At 36.6% G+C, this 13,791-nt stretch overlaps 1 protein-coding gene and 1 pseudogene across 2 annotated transcripts in view; both read right to left on the reverse strand.

Annotated features, from left to right (window-relative positions):
* The window catches only part of LOC307124763 (ankyrin repeat domain-containing protein 34B-like), a gene marked incomplete at its 3' end in the record, with an annotated part of 14,787 nt that extends 9,592 nt beyond the window's left edge, over positions 1–5,195 (reverse strand). Inside the window, exons 1-2 of the mRNA XM_079814208.1 lie at positions 4,632–5,195; positions 2,641–3,691 (exon numbers count right to left, since the gene is read on the reverse strand). Of these exons, the coding sequence (XP_079670334.1) occupies positions 2,641–3,691; positions 4,632–4,837 (1,257 nt within the window). The 5' untranslated portion in view covers positions 4,838–5,195. The remainder of the gene's footprint in view (positions 1–2,640; positions 3,692–4,631) is intronic.
* The window catches only part of LOC307125682 (ankyrin repeat domain-containing protein 34B-like), a 407,861-nt pseudogene that overhangs the window by 79,401 nt on the left and 314,669 nt on the right, over positions 1–13,791 (reverse strand). The gene's annotated exons all lie outside the window — the stretch shown is intronic.

The raw sequence follows: 13,791 nt of genomic DNA on the forward strand, positions 1-13,791 counted from the left end.
GGAAACGCAGCAGTTTGAACACGCACTGTGAGCGAAACGTCATATCAGCGAACGCTCTCTGTGATTGATTGGTTCTGTCTTGTATAGATGAGCAGGATAAATATTAGTACTTTCCTACACAATTATTCGCTAAAATAGAATATATTTCCATTAGAAACGCATTTTACGCAACGAATTTCGTGCTAAAGAAATTAAGTTAATGGCTAAAAAAACACACATTAGGGTCTATATTTTTATGTGAGCAAGTTTCAGTGTCACTGTTTCAGTGATTATTTAATTGATTTGCCAATAAGCAAACAGTCCTCCACCAGTAACGTTAACACCATCGATTAAAAAGCCCCACAGTCCACACACACAAATATAACGTTATACAACGATTTCTTAAATGGACGTACCTGAAGAAGAATATGACAACCGGAAAGAGAAAGACGCGGGGATTTTTGAAGATATATCGCTCGTCTTTGGTCTTCTTTGGTCCGTGGGCCAGTTGTTGGCATCGAGGAAATTACTGCCCCCTGCTGGTACTCTACCTCAATAAATGCGTGTCATTTTCACGCCTAGAGGAGGCAAAGCGTGACATTGACACGCATCCTCTAGAGGACCAGCGTGTGTATTACACGCCTTGGCGTGATACTGGGTTGTTCCATCCACCTTTTTATGCTCATTTGGGGAAATTGCATTAAATGTTAAAAAGTGCATAAAAATGTATGCGCTCAATTGAGGCATATACATTTTTTTTATCTGATAAAAAGACGAGCATAAACTATGATGGAAACACATTTACAGAATAAATCCCTCGATGCGCAACAAAAAACTCATGTGACATTGCCTCAATAGTGGATGTGATTGGATATCTGGACTAACCAGTGGACCAAATTCACCGCACACCATCTCAAATTGGTCATTCTGAAATGCCTGAGCCAAAGTCTGTCATCAGAATGATTTGGTTTGATTGCGTTCCCAAACACCAGGCATCACAAGCAAGATAACGCTCTTAGACACTATTTACAATGTAGCAAAAAGAGCCCCAGTGGCTTCCCCAATTGCAGAAACTGTAAATATACACTATGTACTGAAGTTTTAGGGTTTAAACTCTGAATTGTATTGGTTGTCATGCTTAAACAATTAATGTACAACGTGAAAGAAAAATACTATATTTTTGTAATCTACATTTGCATTTTGTAACACTTTGTATATTTGCATTTTGTCATTACAAATTAATAATAAAAGTATGGGGGGAAAATGCTTATCCTTAGAAAGATTTTTTAAATGTTTTTGAAAAAAGTCTCTAATACTCACCAAGGGTGAATTTATTTGGTCAAAGATACAGTAAAAACAGTACTATTGTGAAATATTATTACAGTGTAGAATAACCTTTTTCTATTTTAATATATAGCTACATTTTCTGCCGCCATTACTCCAGTCTTCAGTGTCACATGATCCTTAAAAAATCCAGCATTCTTTGATGAATAGAAAGTTCAAAAGAACAGCATTTATAAAAAAAATAAAATAAATAAATAAAATAAAAAAAATCGGTAACCATGTAAAAGTCTTTACTGTCACTTTTGATCAAATTTTGATTTAAAAAGTAAAAAAAAATTTATATCTATTTTTATTTATTACCAACCCCAAACTTTTGAACAGTAGTGTATAACAATGATTTATACAAGAAAGCAAAAGTGTTGTTATCTGTTACAATGTTTCTGTTTCATTTATTAGTGCAGTAAAGCAGTTCTCAACATGTCCAATGATACTGCATGTTATTATAAAATGCTTAAAGGGATAGTTCGCCCTGAAATGAAAATAAAACCATCTTTTACTCACCCTGCTGTTGTTCTAATGCCCTCTGTCCTTCTATCTTTTTTGGACCTCAAAAGCAGCATTTCTTTCAATAGTCCTGCACGCACTCCTTCCTATAATGGCAGTGAATAGCGACCAGGCTAAAACATTACAAAAATTATACAAAAGTATCACGCAATGATACAGTTAGACGCGCACCATATATGGAAAGCGTTCAGGAGGAATACTATAAGGTTTTGCGAGAAAGAAACTGTATTATTCAGTCAAAATACTGAGCTTGGCCATTACTTTGTGCACATTCCCATATATATATATTCAGTTTCTTGCGTATAATATATATATATATATATATATATATATATATATATATATATATATATATATATATATATATATATATATATATATATATATATATATATATTTTTTTTTTTTTTTTTTTTTTTTTTATACGCAAGAAACTGAAAGAATTGTTTTATGCAGCATTTATTTAGTCAATGGATAAATACAAGTCACAATATAGTATCTGTTGTAAATACAAAGACATTGCAGGCATAAATCAGGTTTAAAGAGACAGCAGTACATTAAAAAGCAGCAAATGTTTCAGTATTCTGATTCAGTGCACTAATGAGTGAGAGTACAAAGAACAGCAGTAAAGTGCAGTAAAGTTTATAATGGTCAAAGCAAACATATTACTACTGTCCAGTCTGGAAAGTGCATTTTAGGGGGTGGTTTATGTTTATTATGATTCATATTTAAAATGAATTCTGTTCAGATTTCAGACTTTGACAAGTTAAATTTCTATATTTACCACAACTTTCCTCTGTGATATTTACTGACCAAAGATTTCCTCGATCCAGGAACAATGGGTGTAGTTCCTGCCACAGGCTTGCTTCCACTGTTGAGGCTAACACTGGTATTGACTTTGATGTCTGGAATGGGTGCATGCGGATTAAGAGGTGGCAGATAACCAGGGCGGGTTTGTGAGATATGGTCAAGGAGTAGGACTCCGGATCGCCTCCGCTCCAGCATCGCCGGGCTCCTCCTCTGAACGAGACTTTCCAGAGACTCTCTGGATCCAGAGAGAGTGGAGGAGCGGCTGGTAACAAGCTTGCGTTTCTCCATCCCCCCAGTTCCTCCATCAGATGTGGTCTCAAAGGCTTTAAGCAGATTAGCAGAGTCTTTGACGTCAATGCTTTGGTGCCGAGCTACCATAGCTCTCAGTGGTGTTCGGCAACCATTGTACCCAAATGAGAGCTCCTCTTCGGGGGTGATATGTAGAAGCTCTTCAGTCAAGGATGAGGACTTGCTTTGCTGTAGGAGCAGAGATGGAGGGATCTTCAGCCAGGGCTCTGAGTGAAGCCTCTGTAGATGGAGCAGCTTCACGACACTAGCTGCTTGCAGAGGGCTTGAATCTTGAGTCTGTGATCCTGGTTTGGATGAGGGAAGTGTTGGAGTGGATCCCAGGGTCTCAGATTGGTTATTGGTGGGTGTTGAGATATGCGGGGTAAAAAGTGTAATTTCAGAGGGGTACATGTATGACGCAGAGGCACAGTGCAAACGGTCCTCAAGATTTGGAGGTGGTGGTACGTTCAGATACTGCTTGGTAATTTGTCTTCCAGAGGGTAGTTTGTCTGTTGTAATGATGATGACTTCTTTGCCCTTGGCCTTGCAGGCGTCCAGTAGTACTCTCAGTGCATCCTCGTCTCCAGCGTTAACTGCATAGACCAGAGCAGAGGAACTATTGTGGTCCTCTAAACTAGGGTCAGCTCCACTGGAGAGCAGAAGCGACAGCACCTCTTCGCCCGCCCGCTCTATGCAGGCATGCATTAGGGCTGTCTTACCAGACTTATCCTGAATGTTGGGGTCTGCTCCATTTTCAAGAAGATACCTGTTGAGAAGATTGATTCATTAGAGTGAGCTCAGAGGAAAGGATCAATGGCATATCAGAGTGTCCATGATAAAAAAAACTAATCTTGTAAATACACATCTTATCCAAAAACGTTTGTTACACGACCATTCCTAAATGTAGGATCAGGAAGATGTTTTTGAAGTCTCTAATGTTCACAAAACTAGATTTATTTCAAAAATAGACATATTGTGAAATGTTATTAGAATTCAGAACTGTTTTCTATTTTAATATATTTTTAAAATGTAATTTATTCATGTGATGGCAAAACTATCAGCAGCCATTACTCCGGTTTTCAGGGTCACATGATCATTCAGAAATCTTTCTAATACATGATTTAGTGCTTAAGAAACAATGTAGAAAACAGCTGATACTTAATATTTTTTGTGGAAACCATGATACATTTTTTCAGGATTCTTTGATGAATAGAGTAAAAAGAATAAAAAAAACCTATTTATTTGAAAAATAAATCTTCTGTAACATTGTAAATGTCTTTACTGTCACTTGACATTTTTAATGTGTCCTTGCTGAATAAAAGGTATTATTTAAAAAAAATGCCAAACTTTAAAAAGTTATTTTTAAAGATAAAACTTTCTTTTTTTTTAAATATAATTTTTGGGGAGTCATTATATGATCTTGCATTATAAAATGGTCACAGTTTCTGATGGTTTAAGAGACTTATTGACCGTGACACAATGAGGGTCTGTGGAGAAGCAGTTTTGTTACAATATTTTTTTCAGTACTTCAGCTTTTTTTTTTTACTTAATGCCCCCTACCAAAATATCAAAATGAAATTAATTTCAGAAATTAAAAATATGCATACAAGTCACTATGTATGAATTGCATTTTTACCATCCTTAAAACAACAACAACAAGTTTCAATGCACAATCAGCTAGTGTAATCAACTTACAGGATACCCACCTGATGATCTTTGGTTTTGGCACACTTTGAACATCAGCATGGTGACTTTTGCAGGCCACCATCAGTGGAGTTTCTCCCCTCTCATTGCTCTCATTAATGTAAGCCCCTCCTTCCAGCAGCAGGCGTGTCATCCTTAGGCGGCACAGATATACTGCTTTCAGCAAAAATTTTCCACCCGTGCGTTCCACCTCTGTTGAGTCCTCCATGATTATGTGGTGTGACCGTTGAGCGGCTAATGTCACGTGGGTTCAGTGGATCACAGGAGCTGATTTCTTTATTGGCTTCTGTCAGGGAAGAGAAGGAGAGCATACTTTATCAGAAGCAGAGTTTTTCAAGATTTTCACTTAAGTGTCTCCTTTTAATCCAATTAATTTGCATCAAAGCAAACCTGATGTCTATTTGACATTGAGATGTTCTCTCCCTCTTCACATCAGAAGAATATGCTAGAAAGGTTTCCTGCTCTCAGGGCCGGCCCGTGGCATAGGCGAAATAGGCAAATGCTAGGGGCGCCACTCATCCATAGGGGCGCCAAAATGTATTACTGATACTATTTTATTCACATTCATTTGAAATATTACCAAATAAAGCGCAAAAAAACGTAACTAAGTGCCCCGCATCTTCCCGGTCCGCCTCATCGATCTCCCCCGCCGAGCTACTGAAGTGCGTCAGAAATATAACGCGTGATCAGTTTAACGTTGGGAATTTGTTGTGTCGCGTCGCCTCTCGCCGCATCTAATGTAGACAGGATTGCTTTCATTTTTAAGGGTGTTGGCCGCTCGCTCCAGGTGTAGACACGGTGAAAGTTGCCTGATAATTTATGACGGATGGCCGACTTGTAGTGTCATAAAAAACAGAAGCCCTCTGATGCAGGCAAGATAAGGGAAACACTGCAAAAATGCTCTTCTTTTTCGTATTTTTGTCTTGTTTCTAGTCTAAATATCTAAACATTCTTAAACCAAGATGCATTTACTAGATAAGTAAAATTGTATTTTTTCTTAAGTGAGTTTATGCTTAAAACAAGCTAAATTATCTGCCAATGGGGTGAGAAAAATAATCTTTTTTTCTGATTAAAATCTTGTTTCATGTTTCTGTCCCAAACAGAAATAAGATCATTTTTCTCACCCCATTTAGCAGATAATTGTGCTAGTTTTAAGCTAAAACTCACTTAATTTGGATTTATTTTCCCCCAGAAAACAAGGAAAATTTTTTATCTAATGTCATTTTACTAGTAAATACATCTTGATTTAAGAATTTTTTGATGTTTGGACTGGACACAAGAAAAATTTACTAAAGAAGAAGAGCATTTTTTGCAGTGTAAAGACAGAGGTAAAGTGATGTAATGAATGAACAGTTTATTTAATTGCATAGTAGTAAAATACTAATGTACGCTAATTAATTCCAGTTTTACCTTAAACTATATGCAAGCAGCTGTTTTGGGTTCTCCAGTGGCCACAGACAGTGTATTTTGTCAAAAAATAAAAAAATCATATCTGTTTTTTTAAACGCATGTAATATCACTTTTTTAATAGCCTAATGTTTTTACTCTACAGTTGTGCAGTTTTAAGGGGACATATGGACATTTTAAAATGTATTTGCGGAAATTAGTAATGATATTTATATACAGGTTTATTTAAAATAGCAACATTTTATGTAAATTTGACATTAAATATCTACATTTCTCAGTTTAATTCATGGTGAAAACATGAATGTGCATATTAGTGGAAGTTTGCTGCCATCTACTGGAAAACAAACACTTTTGCTAGTTCTCAATAGTTTGTGCTTGTACTTGTTATTTGTGTTTAGGCTGTAATGTGGCGTAGGTGCTATTTTTGTATAGTTTAACTATCACAAGCCTTTTAAAAAAAATTAAATTATAATAATATCATGAACATAATGATGGGGTAGAATGGACTGGACATCATATAAAACAACAACAATAAAAATTAAAAAACATCAATGCATTAAAAAAATAAAACAGTACCAGTGTTTCCGCAACTTAGACTGATAACATGTAGTGCTAAACCTTGATACAAGGGGCACCAAGTAAAATCTTGCCTAGGGCAGCAAATTGGTCAGGGCCGGCCCTGCCTGCTCTAATCCAGTGTCTCTCGCCATTCACCGGATAGACACTAATATGAAGCTGTTTTTTGATGACTATGTAGGTGGCATGTCTAGGTGGTACTTGACAAGAAGAAATAGAAAACTGAATTAGTTATCTAATCCTCATTACATAATATGAATTACTCTTTCTTTTATATTCTTTAAATTTTTGCAGACTATTTTTGTTCCCAACATGCATTTATGCAACATATATTCTGTGTTTAATACAAGTTAAGCTCAATCGCCAGCGCTTTTGGAATCATGTTGATAAACAGAAAATAAAAATAACGAGTGAATGGGGCCAACTTAACACGTAAAACACTAAAATTAAAACACCTTTACAGTTTAAACAATTCAGATTATAATACAGAAGTTTAGTTTTAACAGAAGAATATGTAAGTGTTTTATAAAAATGATATTTTCTGCCTTTAAATAAAAGAAAATACTGCCCCATTTACTTCCATTGTGTGCATTGCTGTAACCTTAATTTCTGCTTTTTTAAAAGAAAAGATCAGAGATGGTTTGCAATTATTGTGCTGTCGATTATGCTTAATTTCTACAGTACTTTCATGTACTTTTAATATAGCATGTGTGGTATAAGTGACATCTTAAAGGGATAGTTCAAAATGTACTCGTTTACTCACCCTCAAGTTGTTCAAAACCTGTATGAATTTCTCTTCTGCTGAATACAAAATATATTTAGAAGAATATGGGAAACCAAACAGTTTATGGACCCCATTGACTTCCATAGTATGGAGAAAAAATATATATATATACGATGGAAGTCAATGGGGCCCATACACTGTTTGGTTACCAACATTCTTCAAAATATCTTCTTCTTTGTTCAGCAGAATAAAGAAACTCATACAGGTTTGGAACAACTTGAGGGTGAGTAAATTTTGACAGAATTGTCATTTTTGGGTGAACTGTCCGTGTTAGCCTGCACCAGACATGCACAGTGTCTTATAAGAGCAGTGTTTTTGTCAGTAGGTTGAAATTCAATAGCTTGAGGCAATCTGTATTTGCCTCATAGAATGAAGACATTCCTTTATACAGTCTATTGTGCGCAACCTGGTCTCACAGAATTCCGTGAAATGAACACGGCCCCTTAACTCAAAATCTGTGGCAGTTTCACGGAATCGCCAAAAATTCCGTGATTTGCCCACGGAAGTGATGCCTATGTAAGTCAATGACAGCAGCATCCGTGGTCCACACACGGGCTGTTACAACACCTGCGCTCCCCCAATTGACGTCGTTTTATAATTTGGAAAGTTATCGCTTTAAATATTTTACTTTAACTACTTTAAATATTTAGCTTTAAAGTGCTTTTAGCTTGATATTGCATTGTTCTGTCGTCGTTTGATCGCTAGGATAACTTCTGGTCACCCTGATTTCCGTGACGAGACCACGGAATATTCAACGGTCACCACAGATTGTTTCACATTCACTGGACGATATTGCTATATTGCTACACTTTCAGTAGGCAATTCAAGTTCTCTGTGTTTGCGATGCAATGTAACCTCATTAAACTGTGAACATCTTATCTCCCCTGATCAGTTTGTATAGCCTTTTGCTTATTGACAAATTCTGTGATGGCACCACGGATTATTCCGTGACGGGACCACGGAATATTCAACGGTCGCCACAGATTGTTTCACATTCACTGGACGATATTGCTATATTGCTACACTTTCATTAGGCAATTCAAGTTCTCTGTGTTTGCGATGCAATAGCCTCATTAAACTGTGAACATCTTATCTCCCCTGATCAGTTTGTATAGCCTTTTGCTTATTGACAAATTCTGTGACGGGACCACGGAATTATTCCGTGACGGGACCACGGAAATATTCAACGGTCGCCACAGATTGTTTCACATTCACTGGACGATATTGCTATATTGCTACACTTTCAGTAGGCAATTCAAGTTCTCTGTGTTTGCGATGCAATGTAACCTCATTAAACTGTGAACATCTTATCTCCCCTGATCAGTTTGCATAGCCTTTTGCCTATTGACAAATTCTGTGATGGCACCACGGATTATTCCGTGGTGGACACACGGATAACCGGATCACTAGAGGCAGGCTTGATCAATCAAACTCCCCATCCATCATTTTAGTGTAAATAATATTTGGACTAATTTAGAATTTTTTTATTTTTACTGAATTGACAGATAGTCATATACAGACAACGAAAACAAAAAACGATAAAGACTAATAATAAATTAATGTTAAATCGGACAATCTGTTGTCATGACGGCGACACACTTCCTTGCGCGCATCTGAGAATTTGGCGGTTTTTCGAGTCATTGCTTGGATCCCCTCTACAAATCGGTATGTATCTCAGACCTGCGTATTTACTATCTATAAATGTCGAGTTATAAGTTTTGATGCGTTTAAGATGGTTGGTATTGTTGATTGCTACATATTTGACAAGATATTGTGTCTGTAAATAGTTGTTTTCCTCAAAAAAAAACTTTTTGTCATTCTCTCAGCCTATGTAGCACCTATGTAGTTACACCAAACTTTCTGGTTAACACCTAGCAGTATTCTGAAGATATTTTCAAAGGGATTTGTAAATCATGACGGATTTATGTGACATTTTAATCAAAAAAATATTGCGATTTTTTATTTTATTTTGTTTTTCAGTATATTTTTGAATTTCCTAAGTAATGAAAGCATATAGGCCCTATCCTGAAACCCATCTGAAATTATTTTTTTATCTTGTGTGTAAACAAAATGAAAAAAATAATTTTTGGTTTTATCATATGTTCAGATTTATGTTACTGAAATTATATGCAAAATTGCGCATATTTAATGAGATAATGCCTACTTTGCATAATTAAACATACAAATTTCTAAAACTTGTAATACATTGTTTTTATATACTTGTGTAAGTAATCAACTGAGGAAGTTTCATGGTGATATCTATTATTTTAAAATTTTACCCTATTCACCTGCAGTGTCTCGCATTAATGTAGACATTATATTTTTTCTCTAATGATGCTTTCTTGTCTGTTCTACAGATTATTTGCTGTTCTACATATCTCCATATCTCTATATATATTTATACATAGAAAACAAAGGCACTTTTAAGAGCCACTCTTTCAATCTCTCTCTCTCTCTCTCTCTCTCTCTCTCTCTGTCTCTCTCTCTCTCTCTCTGTCTCTCTCACTCTGTTTTTCTCTAGTTATCCCCCCCCCCCTCTCACACACTAACACACACACACACACACATACATCTTCATATCTGTATTGTGTGTCTATTATTGTCTGTATTTTTGTATTGTGTCTGTGCACCATGTCGGAAAACCACTCAAGAGTCTTTAAAGATCCCAGTGAGGTCAGGGGCCATATGGCTGCTGAAATAAGCAAGGCCCTTTTCCGTGAGGCCAGGGTGAGAAATTTTGATAACTTTACACCCATGTCTATGAAAATCACTATTGGTATTATATTATATTACATTGTTTGTTTTTTATAGTTGATGTTGAGGTATGATGTTCTTTACATTTAATGCACATTGGAGTAGTGTAGTATTTTATAATAATTTGTAGTTTTTGTTTTGTGTTTTTTATTGTTACTTTCTTTGGAAAAAGCATCCATCAAACATAACCATAAGTTAGTTTGACATTCTATCAGAAAACATTAGTATTTTATTTTCATATAGGCTGCAATGGCAATGGAAAGCCATGTCCCTCAAAAAAGAAAGAGGACTAAGAGAAAGAAAGCAGTCGCAAGCGTGGCGGCCACAAGTCACAGACATAAGAAACGTCAAAAAGCAGAACGCCGTGCATTAGGTTTGTTGTTTCTAGCACTGTTGTTGTAGTTTAATAACGATAATTATCTAAATGTTGGTGAGTGAAAAGATGGTTTGAGCTCACTGAGCCAGATGTATGATTGAATTTTGTGAATTTTCGGGACTAAAATATATGATGCTTTAAGACCCTGATAGAATAGATAAACAAAAGTATTGGCCTTTACAGCTTCCGATGTTCAATTGAAGGGGAAGTCCCTCAGATAGAAGAAGAGCTGACTGCAAGTCTTGGTGAGTATGTCTATTTTATCACTATGACTTCCTATTCCTCCATATAAACAACTTTTCTAATGACCTTGCTAAACTTTTCCTTGATTCATTGTTGTTGATGTCTCACACTTCTTCTCCACCTAACATTAAAAGTGGTTTGTGTTTGTATTTTGTTGTTGTAGACATGAATGTGAAATTCAGATTTTTGACAATTCAGCACTTTTTTTCAGTGCTTTTGCAGAGGAGTTAATTCTTGCCTAGTTTGGGAAGTGATAGACACTCCAACTCTTCATTTCAAACTGGTCTATTATCGGAAGCATATTACATGATTTGTGATAACATTGTGATACAATGGTTCGTGATACCATGAGCAAGTCCATATACAGGACATTAAACCAACATTGAATGGACACTGTAGTGTGTGGCTAGGTCAAAGTCGGATTTTAAGTCATAATTATTTTTGTACCATTCCGTATTAAGTCATTTTTATCTATTGTGCCTTCACTCAATCGAAGGGTTGTTTAACAGTTATTTATATATTTTCATTTATTTTCAGAAACACGTCTTCAAGAGTTGAGGGACACTCTGGACTCAGTTGAGGTTAATGTGGCAGCAAAAAAAACAGAATGGGCACAGCGGCAGCTACACGCTGATACAAGGGCAAAAGCAGCAAGGCCAGTGCTGCTCGATGCTAAACTGTCCGCTGAAAGAGATGTCAACGAAAAATGCCACAGGTGTGGCACTGGAGAGGCAGTAATTAGGTGCCTGGATTGTGTGCCACTGGACATGGAATGTCTATGTGGAGGATGCGACTTGGAGGCTCACAAAAAGAATGTGTTCCACGGCAGGGAGGCACTATTCCATGGCTACCTGGAGCCTATTCCCCCCACAAAGGCTGTGGTGATGGGTGAAAATGGTCAGCCTCACTTTTGTGAGCAGGGTATGTATTTATTATCAATTACTGTTGACTAGTAAAGAGTTATTACACACATATTCTTGGTTGATAGACTTTGTCAGTGGAAAAGGTTTAAACTCTTAATTTGAATCACTCTTTGACTGAAGAAAATGTTTTTATTTGTCTTTGACTATGAAACGTGCTATTAGTAAGAAAACAGTGATAATGGCATGGTAGAGTTGTCTATTTTGTAGATGTTGGTTTTGAATCACTAGTATGACAAGTATAGATACACCTTCTCGATTGAGGAAAAATGTAACAACCTCTTTGCATTGCAGTATGTCAGTTGCCATTGCCTGCACGTAGGGCAATATGTGAGTGCACCCATGAGATTGAGGTCACCTCTGGCAAGCATATTTCTGTGGTCACCATGAATGGTAACTTTGGAAAGTCCTGCTTTTTGTTTTGTTGTACCGCAGAAGTTAACAATTGCAATCAAGGCAAAGATTTTATCTTGAGAAATATACCAATTACCAAATGTTAATGCCATATCAAATACTACAATGAATGTATAATGGTCAGTTGAGTTGGAAAAAGTTGATTCTGTGAAACACATGTTTAATGTGTCTCTTTTTTTCACAGGACGATATGATTTCTGTTTGCCTCGTAAAGTTTGTCCTACCTGTTTTGTGGAATGGACCCCAGGGGTGAAAGAGCTCCTTAGGTACCGTTACTGGCCAAGCACAACAAACTGCCAGACACTTTATAGTTTTGATGTCTTCGAAGCTTATGCTCACATTAAAGTATTGGCTCCTTCGATGTCAAGGCATGCCTTTTTAAAGCTACTGGAGCACCGTTCTGCTCAGGCTGGAAGGGTAAATCTGCTTGAATCATTGTAACACATAATCATATTACTGTATCTGTAATATTGTAATATTTATTTTCTGTAAACCCTAATAATTATTTTTATGTCATAGCCGGGGAATGTCTGTGCAGACACGTTCCAGAAAAGCTTTTTCGAATATTGTTTTTGCAAGCACACAGAAGAGGTGATGTGTGAAGTAAATTATTTTTATTGTCCAGCATGTCACCCAGACATGTTGGCAGTGTGTTGTGATGGCAATCGCAAACATTATCGCTTCAAAAAATCAGGGGGGTATGTTAATATTACACAGGCATTAATGTCAATATCAAAACCACAGCATTGTCATAGAAATAGTTGCATGTAGAGTAATAAATGTTTGGTCAGTTAAAAGTGCATTTTTTTGTGATCAATTTTAATGGACAGGAATGAGGAACCCTCTTTGTACAAGGGGTTATTTCTTGCCAAAGATGAGGAGGTATCAGCCTTTCTTAACAATGTCAGAGGCAGCAGCATGACAAGAGTATGTCTAATATTGAATATTAAGACAGTATATCTACTGCTTATGTTTGTGTGTCTTTTGTTTTTTCTATTTGTTAAGACGAGTGATATCTGACTTAACAGGCAGATAACAGTGGAACATGTGGCATTTCAAGGTTCAGGGCGAGTAAGGAGACGTCAAAAAAATCATCGTCCAAAATAGATGAAGAGGGGATACAAGTGGCAGTCTGCAGGTATGTGGGTAGATCAGAAGTGTGCAATTGTACAGATACCACTTGTCACACGCTATGTAAACTCATTTTTGGATAAATGTTTCTTTAGGAAAACTGTGCCTTTAGTTGTTGTGTTTTATTTATATATATGTATGTGTGTATATATATATATATATATATATATATATATATAAAAATATATATATATTTTTAATGTAGATTTCCAGAATGAGAACCAAGCCCTGAGGGAGGACAACCAAGCCCTGAGGGAAAGCAATGCACAAGCAGGTGAGAACATGCACTCTTTCTTAAATTTTACTTTTTTGACTGTGATGTAGGTCCAAAATTACCAAATGCCTTTCATTTTGTAGCTTCGGATGGCAGCGGCTCACTTCAAGAGCAGGTGAAGCAAGTGAAACAATGTTGATGACGTTTGCTCGTACTGGGCAATCAGGTACAACTTGCAAACAACACCTGTGGTTGTTGGTTTAATTCCCACTGGGGCCACCTGTACATGTAGTAGACCTAGTTGTAAATGTCATAGTTTAGTAGTTGAGGGACCAGGACTGAC

The sequence above is a fragment of the Gobio gobio genome (genome assembly GCF_949357685.1).
Source record: "Gobio gobio genome assembly, chromosome: 4".
In the NCBI taxonomy this organism is placed as follows: Eukaryota; Metazoa; Chordata; class Actinopteri; order Cypriniformes; family Gobionidae; genus Gobio; species Gobio gobio.